Below are 11,471 nucleotides of genomic sequence, written 5' to 3'. Positions count from 1 at the left end.
CTTAGAAAAAAATATCCCACTGTAAACCAGAGAAGATGTTTGACTGGGCAAATATAGCATGTTGCTGTTCCTGCACTCTCAGCTGTCATTCCCATAAGCAGGTGGTGTAAAACAATAGCTCAGCAGTCACATTTTCCAAGCTGTGTATCAGGAAGCAGCAGAACCCTCCTCAGTGCGAGACTGTGAAGACTTTGAGGTCCCCGCTAGTCTGTGTGTCTAGCAGAGACAAAAGGCCACACAATGAAGTTCCACTACACACCCCTCCTCTTCTTTTGCTCAGGTAAGCTCATTTCAACAGTTGGTTCATTTTTGGTTTGGTTCATTGCTTAATGTGTGGCCCACTGCTCCTTGTGTATAACGTGAACTGTGTTAATAAAGCTTTATGAACTTGCAAGGATGACATACAAAATTAATAAAATACTGGCTTCTAAGTGCAATGATATCAGTTTATTCACATTTGAAGACTGAACAAGTGGAGAAATATTCAGATGATTTAATCACAGTATGCACTGGGTTCAAAAGGCGAGCTGCTTTCTCCCCTCTACATTTGCTGCTTTTTTTCTGCCATGTGCCATGTTTTAGCACAGAACAAAAAAGACTTTGAAATCTTTGGGGATTTTTAGCAAATATGGCTTGAAATGCAATATACTTAACAAACATTTTCATTTATTTGTGGGGAATACTGATAAGGATACTGAATTGATTGGCAGCTGCATGTGTTGTGCTGGGACCTATTAATAATTCCAATTAAACTGTCCCCTAAGAGATTAAGTATTTTGTAATCTTAAATATTTTTCACCAAATTAAAAAAATTGCTATATTCCTACCAAGACCTATTAGAATAGAACTGTAGGAAGGATTTTGTTAATTGGATTAATAGAAACCAGTGTAACTGTTGACCTAAATATGACTCTGTGATCATAACATACCGTCTGAAACATGACACCCAATACTGCCCTTCCTGTCAGTGGAAACAGGAGCTGTTTGTCTGCAGCAGAATGTGATGTAAACTTCCGTGTTTTGCCATCCAAGCATCTTAATAGCAAGAGTTGTGTCATTTCAGTAAATCTGATCCATTTGGAGAAAAGAATTTCATACAGTACAAAGCAGCTGAGACCCAGGAGCAGATTACAGCTGGATCCTCAGATTCCCAGCTCAACTATCTTAAAGGACCTGAGAGTAAATCAATTAGAAACCGAGCAAAATCCTGGCCCCACTTTAGTCAATGGCAACACTCCAATGGACTTAAATGAGCCAAGATTTTGCCCTAAGAACCTGTTCAAGAGTCTGAGCTCAGAAAAAGGATTTTCAGAAGTGCTAACCTCTGACCTAAATCTGCTCCCATCACAGTCCATTCCTGTTGCTGGATGAAAAGATCACTGGGAGCAAAACAGGCGGCTCTGCAGAGCCAGCTTCGCCTTCTATGCTGCTACCTTTGATACTGAGTACAAGGAAACATGTTGTGCCCTTGTAACACTGCATTAGCCAGGCTGCAGTATGGTCCCTTGTAGGTAGTGGAATTTAATTTAACGCTTTCTCAATCACATGACACACCCCACCTATTTTCACAAGTAGTTTTATTATGTGTACTCTGCCAGTGTGAAGAGAATGAACTGACTTGTAAAAATACGTTGTTATTGAAAATGTCAAGTTGATAGCAGCTTCTAGATGTAGCAAAGGGCTTTAGCATTGTATGTTATCCCTCTCCTAACTTGTGAGGATTTGGGTTTCTACATTATGCAAAATCTGCAAGGGCCATTTTTACATACCAACTGTTCGCTTTCACTATGACCTGAAGCAGATGTACACAACCACTTTCTAAAGAAAAGATGAAAGTATGTAGGAATAAGACTGCAAGATGACCGATCCCTTGTGGCTCTCTCAAAAATGAAATGGGAACTCATCATGAGGGTATGCGATTGATCAAAATAATTTCTAAAGCAGATTTTTTTCTGTATATGTCTGCTCACTGAAAGCATGAGTGAGCAAGATATGGGAAGAGGAAATGGAATCAACATTAAATAAAGATAAAGTGTTAGGTCTATCTTGTCTGAAGTCACACGAGCCTTTTAATTAAGAGGGAAAGCCTGTTTCCTTTTCCATGTGGATTTGAAATGACTGTCTTGCATGCTGTTGCACTTGAAATTCAGATATAAAACAAGATGAAGCTGGATCAGTCAACAGATGTACACAGGGAGCAGATTGCAGGAACATAGCGTTAATGTCTTCTTAACCACACAGCCATGCTGAGAATCACTCCCAACAATTCCCAGCATTCAAAGCTTAGCATAAGCTTACATAAATAAAAAACAACCAACAAGCCACAAGGTGGCACTTTTAGCTAAACATACTAACATTATTTGTGCATATTCTTTAAACCTCCCGTGTTATGGGCAAGGACAAGAATGTGGATCCAAGAAAAAAGATGCAAGAAATGCCTGGCAATGAGTCTTCAGTTTGCCTAACTATCCAAAAATGCAGGGTGAGATAGGTTTTAGGAGTTTCATGAAGCCTGATTCCAACTTTGATGGTGGGAGTTCTTGATGTTTGTTGGTCTCCTGGATGGAACTGTATGTGTTTTGAATGATACTTACTCTTGCAAGCAAATATTACTCAGAATCAGAATTGGTTATCATCCCTGATGACTATGAAACAGCCTAAGACATGGTCTACAAATAAAAAGAAACAATGAAATAGTAAATAAGCTTTGTTATGGTTAGAGTCCCTCACTAAACTGGCACAAGACTTTGTATCAGTAATATTTGCAGGATGTCCTTACCAAGATTGCAATATACTCTATCACTGTCTTACGGATGACATATTTGCTGTTCTGTAGCTGGTCTGATCCTGTGCTCTGAACATGAAACTCGTCTAGTTGAAGATTTATTCAAGAACTACAACAAAGTAGTGCGCCCAGTGGAAGATCATCGTGAGGCTGTTGTAGTCACAGTTGGGCTGCAGCTTATTCAGCTTATTAATGTGGTACAGTATGAATGATGATGTTTAACTGTGTTTATTTATATGAGCTCATCAAACGTTTCTTCTGAATAAGCTTTTTCCCTAAACTTTCTGTTTGTTTTTTGAAGGATGAAGTAAATCAGATTGTAACAACCAATGTACGCCTGAAACAGGTAACCTCTGAATCTCATTATTCTTGCTATTCCAAAGCAAACCAATGCCCTGGACCTAATCAGGAATGTGCTACTCTCCAGACATAAATATTACACGTACAACATTTTCTGTTATGGTTTCCTGAAGCAGCTTAGGCAGATGGCAGAACTGATTGATGATTTCTTTATACAGTCCTGGAACCTTGAAGTTCCATTGAACAACATGGAGCTCCTGAAAAAAGACACTTTGCATTTGACAAGATGTCCTTCTCTGATATTGTTTCAAACAGCAGATTTGTGTTACAGTTATTTTAGATTATTGAGGTAATCATCATGTATTGTTTGAACATATATAAGAAAGCAGCATTGGTAGAAGGACACATACAGTACTTTTGTGCCTATCTACATGTATCAATGGTATGACAGTCAGTAGATCTTGGAAATATTTTATTTAGTTCCAGCAATACCAATAACAGATTTCCACTAGCTAAAATTCTTCTTATAGCAATGGACGGATGTCAACCTAAAATGGAATCCAGAAGAATATGGTGGGCTGAAAAAAATTCGTATCCCATCTGAGATAATCTGGCATCCCGATCTTGTTCTTTATAACAAGTAAGTAGTGCTAATGGTACAAAAACTCTGCATAGAGCCTCATATAACAAAAAAATACAGAATCTGAAGTAGAGGAAGGGGACCAATGATCAGCCTGGTGTTTTTTCAATACCTATTTGAACACTTCATATGTGTCTGAATGGCTAGCCGAGCGTCACTTGGATTAGTAAATGGAAAAGATCGGGAGAGAGAACGTCTAAAACAGGGTCTGAGACAGTTATAGTAAATCCAGTGCAGGACAGAAAACCTGTCCATCTTTTGAACATCAAGACCAAATTCTTGGCACGCACGCCTCCTCATAACCTAATGACAGGGGAGTTACACCCTGATATTTCAGATCTGAATTTGACTCATAGGTTTTATATTCAATGAGCCAAATTCTCCACGCAGTTACTTCAGAGCAACCCCTTTACCCAGTATATACCCTTTCCAAGTTTCCTTCAGATAGATACTGTATTATATGTATGTCAGTTATGCTATCCATGTCACTGTTAATTTCCTCTTCCTTTTGCAGTGCAGATGGTGAGTTTGCTATTGATCAATTCACCAAAGTTCTTTTAGAACATACAGGCAAGATCATCTGGACACCACCAGCAATTTTTAAAAGTTACTGTGAAATTATAGTCACACACTTTCCATTTGACCAGCAGAACTGCAGTATGAAGTTGGGCACTTGGACGTATGATGGTACAGTGGTTATCATAAATCCGGTATGAATCAACTTTTTAAACTAGTAGACATTGAATATTTTAACCTGAATTCTTTTTTCACACACCTTTTTTCTTTCTTTTTTTTTAAAGTCTCAGGTTTAAATGTTAATTGTAAACTGCTCTGATTGAAAAATAAACAGGTACTAAATTACTGAAATTATTAATTACTGATGCCAAAATATAGAGTGTACTACCAGCAGTATTCAGCACTACCGGTCTTCTAGAGCTATTCTGCACACATTTAGTGCATAAACTTCATTGTCAACAGCATGGCTAAAACTCAGAGAGCCAACTCCTCAAATTGGCACAGTTCCATTGACTTCAGTACAGCTATGGCAACTCTTTGTTAGCTGTAGTAGTATTAAGGCTTAGTATTAGGATACAGCCACTAGATTGTGATTACACATGTATCAGGATCTCACTCCTGGAACAAAGAGTTCCCTCAATCATATACATTGTTTGTCTCTCTTTCTCCCTCTCTCTCATTTTCTACGATTTATTGGTCAGTAGCTCTAATATTGAAATATACTATTTATACTGTCAGGAGAGTGATCGCCCAGATATGAGCAACTTTATGGAGAGCGGCGAGTGGGTGATGAAAGATTACCGGAGCTGGAAGCACTTCGTTTACTATGCCTGTTGCCCTGACACCCCATATCTGGATATTACCTACCACTTCCTTATGCAGCGCTTGCCTCTCTACTTCATTGTCAATGTCATCATTCCCTGTCTGCTCTTCTCGTTTTTAACTGGGTTAGTGTTTTATCTGCCCACTGATTCAGGTATGTGCATTTATTACATTACTGTAATAAACTCCTGATTCCTCAAAGGAAAGAGCAATAACTAACAATTAAGTCAATGGGACCTGTCAGGATCAGCCCCTAAAGTGATGGACGCTATAAACCTAGCTGAGAAACAGTTTAAACTCTAAAACTGCTATTATATAGGCCTGACCCAGCTCCCTTGGAAATCAGTGGTAAATCATTCATTCAGTTTCACTGTGAGCAAGGTTCAGCTGATTGGTTTTGTGCCTTTGAAATTAATGTATTGAATATGTTAATAAACAATCAAAGGGTGACACTGGAAACCCTGATATAGCATGTTTGGTTAGGGGATTGTTTTAGCCATTAGCTTCTGTGATGGCATGAATAAATATATTAAGCAGCCCTGGGCTCTTTCTGTGCTCTCTAATCTGAGAAAAGCACCTATTCACTGCAACCATTTCCTGGTGCTTAATTTGTTTTTAATCCATGCCAGAATTTTGTCCCTTATCCTTGGTTGTTTTTTTCCTTCAATTTCCTTTTATGTAAGGTCTTATCCGGAGCTTTTTTTAAAAAAATGCTTGCCACTGGACTGAACAGAACAAAATGAATGTTCATTGTGCTTTGTGGTTCAGTTTTGTCATCCTGAGTTCTAAATAGGGTTGCCAACCCTCCAGGATTGTCCTGGAGTGTCTAGTAATTAAAGATTAATCTTTAATTAAAGATTATGTCATGTGATGAAACTTCCAGGAATACGTCCAACCAAATAGGCAACCTTAGTCCTAAAGGAAGTCTCAAATACCGACTGAGCTCTAAGGCCGTGTGCTCTCTTGTCCATTCAATCAGCCCCCGGTGAGGCTGCCATTTATCCAGAGCAAAAAACAAAGCCACCCAATGGAGCTGAGGAAATCAACCCAAAGGCGCAAGCCCTGATTAGAGGCTGAGTTTACTCACTTAACTCCTGCAGCACATACTCATGCTCATAGCAAGTGAGTTGTCAGTACCTTCAGCCTGTCCCCAGTCCCAGTTTTGTCCCGGAAAACTCCAACTTGATGCTGGGGGCTTGATCCTAATTTGATCCCTCCACAGTGGCAGAAGAACATGAATGACCAGCCAGGTTTGCTGCTTCTTGTGATGCAGGGAGATATAAAAGTAGTCCTGATGTATAGGTATACATTCAAGTATCCAAAATGTACCAACAACCAATCATCCATGAAATCACACTCTATTTCTCTCCCTGATTAACACCCTCTGCACTGTACCACATTAATGGCAGTGTTGTTGTTTTGTTCTGTGTGGCAGGTGAGAAGATGACTCTGAGCATTTCTGTTTTGCTGTCTTTGACTGTGTTCCTTCTGGTCATTGTGGAGCTGATTCCTTCTACTTCAAGTGCAGTGCCCTTGATAGGCAAATACATGTTATTTACCATGGTGTTTGTCATAGCATCAATCATCATTACCGTCATTGTAATCAACACCCACCATCGCTCCCCAAGTACCCATATTATGCCACAGTGGGTGAGGAAGGTGAGAAGGATTATTTGTGAATTTCTCTGCTTGAGCAGCGCCTTAAATATTTCACTCTGAGGTTTATGTGTTAAAAATCTCAAGATGTTGGGAGGAATTTCCTAATCCAGATAAATCTCAGGGCTCCCTGGCTGGGCTGCAGAATCACTCCTTTAAGTAGCAAAATTGCCTGTTGTTGGGTAGACTATCAGAGGGAAAAGCCAACACCTGGAGGCAGATGAGGCAAAACAAAGTGGCAGCTGTGGACAGAGAAGGAATTAGGTAGGTTGCTTATATAGCTGTTTATGGGAACTGACAGATTATCAGGCTGCATGACTCCTGGCCCAGCAAGTGGCCAACTCCATCAGCCAGCTGCCTGCTCGGGTGTTCATTGTGGATCCACAGAGTGGAGCTCAACTGGGGCTCCCATGACAACTCCTCATCCCATTCCCTACTCTTCTATGAACCAGCATTATTCCACAGCTGTTGGGAAGGGAGGGAAATCTTCCTCTCCAACTTAAATGATGGCCACCAGACCTTACCAAGACTCATGGCAAAGTTGTGGGTATGTCTCCACCAGGGGAACCCAGACCATCTGTGGCCACTCCTGCTAGTCTTTCCATTACCCAGCTTGCATGAACTGGCATTAAACTATGTAGGCCAGACCTACCACATACAGACCTATATCTTTAAAATTGCTCCTGTGTTGCAGTAGAAATTCTTTTTTTTTTTAATGGAACTTTAAAAAATATTATTTTATCAAATCCCTGCAAGGCAGAAAATCCCCTGCAGAAAGTGAGGAATTTTAAAAGGCCATGTCTGTACATGCTGTGTGATCAGGAAGAAAAACCTCCACTGATTTAAAGAAGGTAGTGAAAATCTGTGTTTATGTAAGTGAAACAGGATAGCCAACAAGAAGAAGGGACAAGCAAAAGCAGGCCAAAAGGATTTCTCTGCAACAATTCTAGACAGTGTGGGCCAGATCCTCATTTGGTGTGTATCAGCATAGCTCCATTAAAGTCAGTCAAGTTACGCCAGTTTATGCCAGTTGAAGTTCTGGTCCTGGGTGTTATACTCTGGTTATGGTTGGATCCTGTTAAATCAGTATACATTTTATATAGCAGCAAGAAATTGTTTCTTGAAAATGTGTGAGAGGCGTGTGTATGATTCAGTAAGCTCCAGGGCCTCAGATTTATACAGGACAAGTAAAGTGTGACTAAGGCTTGGGCTGTGACATACTTTCAAACAGGGAATTTCTGGCAAATCCAGGAGAGGAGATTATTTGGTAGTTAAGAATGTTGTGCCTGCTTTTGTTTGTTGTAATGCCACATCAGTGAGACAATCTCCCTAAACTAATACAATTTCTTTTTTCAGGTCTTTATTGACACAATCCCAAATGTTATGTTTTTTTCAACAATGAAACGACCATCCAGGGATAAACAAGAGAGAAGGATTTTTACAGAAGACATTGATATTTCGGAAATCTCTGGAAAACCATGTCCTGCTGCCGTCAACTTCCACTCCCCACTTACCAAAAACCCAGATGTGAAAAGTGCCATAGAGGGAATCAAATACATTGCTGAAACCATGAAATCAGACCAAGAATCCAGTAATGTAAGGCATTTTTTATGTGTGATTCATCCTTCGCTTTTAAAATAAGACACTTTATTTTCTGGGAATAATAAATCTTTCCATTTCTCACAAGTACACCCCAAACATAGTTTCTGCTGTATCAAAGAGCCCTGTTATTCCCTGATGCAATCTGTAAAGAATTATAAATAAAAGTTACAGATGACAATTGAGTCTTTGAAAAAAATTATGCACTAAGATTTTCCAAGTGTAGTACATGAACTCAGAGAGGAGTGAGTACGGATAATTAGAATGGTTTCAAGGAAATTAACAATATTCCCAAACAGATTCCTAATGTATTTCATGCAGGACATTTTCCTAATATAATAGGCAGTTTGCAGTACACTCAAAGCTGGGAAATAAACCTTAACAAAACTCCATGCTAACAAGAAACATTTTGATTTCACCACCTCAGATCTTACATGTGATATGCAAATGTTAATTCCAATTTTGGTAAGCTTTGATTTTGTGGACTCAGTGCTCCAAATAATTCCTATAGGGGGGCACATAATAAGCATCTTTTAGAACCAACTGGCCTTTTCTACTGTACCACCGAAATGAAGGCTTAGACAGCATTTCCCAGGAAAAGCTAGCTTTGCCCCTCTTCTGTAGAAAGTTAAGTATAACTTAGTGCTAAAACCCTTATTTATAACGCCTGGTTATATACTTCTGTCCTGAGTCGTTTCTAATATTTGGAGGTTAACTTTAATACTAATACAGCACTTATCATTTTGAAGGATCCCAGAGACTTCTCAATTATATACAAAAAGCACCACTGAGATGCAGATGTTTCTGGATGGGTGGCGGCAGCAGCTTGAGCTTGGGGCTTGTTGATGAGAGAATTATTTTGGGCACCCCCAATTTAACTAATTCATTTTGAGCCACAATATGAAAAAAAAAGCACAAAATTCTCACCTGAATGTTCGACTGCAACGGAAATGCTGGCTCAGCTGAGATAGTTAGAGGTTCAGTCAAATACTCCAGTTTGCATCTGAGTTCATTTTGTGGGTGAAAACTGCACCTGAAAAAAGGGAGGCCCGACCTCAGCTCTTTTGAAGATTTGCACCTCATTTGTAAAAAAGGCTCTTTGAGTCATTGCCAGCCTTTTGAAGTGGAGCTCAGCTGTCTGTGTGGTCTGTGCATCATTTCTAACATTTACAAAAGGTTTCCAAGGCAAATTGCAAAACCAAGCCAGGGGTTGTAGCCATTCTGGTGAAATGTAGCACTTATGAAGTACTTGAAAATAGTAAGTGATTATCACAGTCCCACTGGGAACTAGGTAAATCTAATAGTCAGTTTTACAGATGGGGAAACTCAGGCAGAAAGGTTGGAAAAGCCTTAGGTTACAGAGAGTCATTGTCATAGGCAGTATTAGACTGTATGATTCCTATGTGCCCACTCCCATGCTTGGCACACTACTCTGTGCTCACTCACACTGCTTGTCTCCCCACAGAAGTTGCTTAGCAAAAGCCCCAGCTCTGAGCAAGTAGCTTGGAGGTTCTTGTACTGACAAAGCCAGCTTGGGCACCATTGTCCCCCACAACTCTGAACTGAGTTTGGCTCCCCACAAAAATCCAGGGGCCTATAGAAAAGGGTGTTGTGTCCCAAAGGTTGCTGGGTGGACAAAATGGGGACCATGAACAACCTAAAACCTTTAGGAAAAATGGTGACTGGTTTTGAACAGTCACAATTGGCATACACTTTTAAGGCTCATTTTGCAGTCTAAAGGGTATTGAGGTTGATTTTCAAAAGAGCCTGAGGGATTTAGGAGCACGTGTTCCATTAAAAGCCAATTGGAAGGTGCTTTGAAAATCTTCTTTATTTAAATTAAAACCCAGGCTAGCTTTGATATTTATAAGTCCCCACAATCAGGAGTAAGCCTGTGGCCAAATGTTTGCAGTGCTCTGAAATGCCCACTTTGGCAGCTGTCCGCACACGGCAGAGTGGTGTGTGGGAAGGGGGTGGGTGTTCAAGAGTCTTGGCTGAAAACACCACGGCAAATCTCTGCTCTTACAAAATGAGCAATATGATCTTTTAACCACTGTAGATCACACAGGACCTCTGTTCTTAAGGCCGCTGTTGAAAGGAAGGTTGAATCATCCCTTAATTTGAATTTGTGAGTCCGGCTAGCATAGGCATCGCAGACCACTAACTTGTCACTTCAAAGAAAGTGAATATTTTTCCATAATAATATTAGAAGCCAGAGAAAAGCTTTCCTTTGCACAAGACAGTAATTGCCCACACTTCCATATCCTGCCTTGTAAGGAATATAGCTCTCGGGAGGTTCTAACTGTCTCCTCTTTCTTTCATGTCCAGGCTGCAGAAGAATGGAAGTTTGTTGCAATGGTAATTGACCATCTTCTCCTTGGTATCTTCATGCTGGTTTGCATTATTGGAACATTGGCCGTGTTTGCTGGTCGTCTTATTGAATTAAATCAAGAAGGATGAACATTAAATCTAAAATGTGTACTATCCCTGGCCAGGGTTAGCACATCTTTATTCACTTTGTAGGCTTTTATTGAATACATTTCATTGTTCTACCTGTTGTGTTCTTCCCAGCTGTCTGAAGGTTGCACAGCTAAGAATCACTTCCCATGGGGAACAAATAAAGGAAAAATTAAAATGATTTTTCCACACTTGGCATTTCTGAGCCACTTCCTGGTGATGTCTCTTTTGTCAAAAGAAAAAGATCTGTGCCACTGACAATGTGAAAATGCTATGGAAATGGCTGTAAACCAGGTTCTGACCCTTTTTAATAATCTTAAAAAACATTAATGTATAAATAGAATGTTTAACTTTGAAACATATTAAGGGCCAGATTGTGCCCCAGCTGCAGCCCATGTCAATAAAGTCTAACTGATTATAGGATTCTTCACTTCATGTTTTATCTGTGCTTTAGATCATTATCTAAACTTAGCTTTCAAGCTGGTTTTAAATCTCTGATATGTGGTTTCTGTATTGGCCATGTCACAAATGACCCTTCCATTAGCAAGAGAGGTGCCACCAGCAGAGGGCTGTAAAATTCCATTCTTAAGTGTGACTTTCAACTACAGGTGACTGTGTGAAAAGTGCTTCTGCCCCTGGAAACTCTGCTTGGCTCAGCAAGAAGGGGGCAACTTTCTTTTCAGGTGTTGTTGGTGG

At 40.0% G+C, this 11,471-nt stretch overlaps 1 protein-coding gene across 1 annotated transcript; it reads left to right on the top strand.

The window, feature by feature from the left end:
* The first annotated feature begins 240 nt into the window (after positions 1 to 240).
* On the top strand, positions 241 to 10,835 carry CHRNA1 (cholinergic receptor nicotinic alpha 1 subunit). Its single transcript, XM_073304750.1, has 9 exons — positions 241 to 280; positions 2,837 to 2,982; positions 3,087 to 3,131; positions 3,616 to 3,725; positions 4,240 to 4,435; positions 4,980 to 5,217; positions 6,499 to 6,722; positions 8,076 to 8,315; positions 10,647 to 10,835. The coding sequence occupies exons 1-9, from the start codon at positions 241 to 243 to the stop codon at positions 10,776 to 10,778; spliced, it is 1,371 nt and encodes a 456-aa protein (XP_073160851.1). The 3' UTR covers positions 10,779 to 10,835.
* Positions 10,836 to 11,471: the final 636 nt, after the last annotated feature.

This window comes from Lepidochelys kempii, chromosome 11 (assembly GCF_965140265.1).
Source record: "Lepidochelys kempii isolate rLepKem1 chromosome 11, rLepKem1.hap2, whole genome shotgun sequence".
Lineage (NCBI taxonomy): Eukaryota > Metazoa > Chordata > Testudines > Cheloniidae > Lepidochelys > Lepidochelys kempii.
Note: the sequence above shows the minus strand (reverse complement) of the source record. Positions and strands in the feature narration are given on the sequence as shown.

What these genes read in the sequence shown, in the direction of transcription:
- CHRNA1 (XM_073304750.1), top strand. Translation starts at nt 241, where the DNA reads ATGAAGTTCCACTACACACCCCTCCTCTTCTTTTGCTCAG. An exon ending in CAGTGGTTATCATAAATCCG is followed by an intron (nt 4,436 to 4,979) that starts GTATGAATCAAC and finishes TTATACTGTCAG; the next exon opens with GAGAGTGATCGCCCAGATAT. An exon ending in TTATCTGCCCACTGATTCAG is followed by an intron (nt 5,218 to 6,498) that starts GTATGTGCATTT and finishes TCTGTGTGGCAG; the next exon opens with GTGAGAAGATGACTCTGAGC.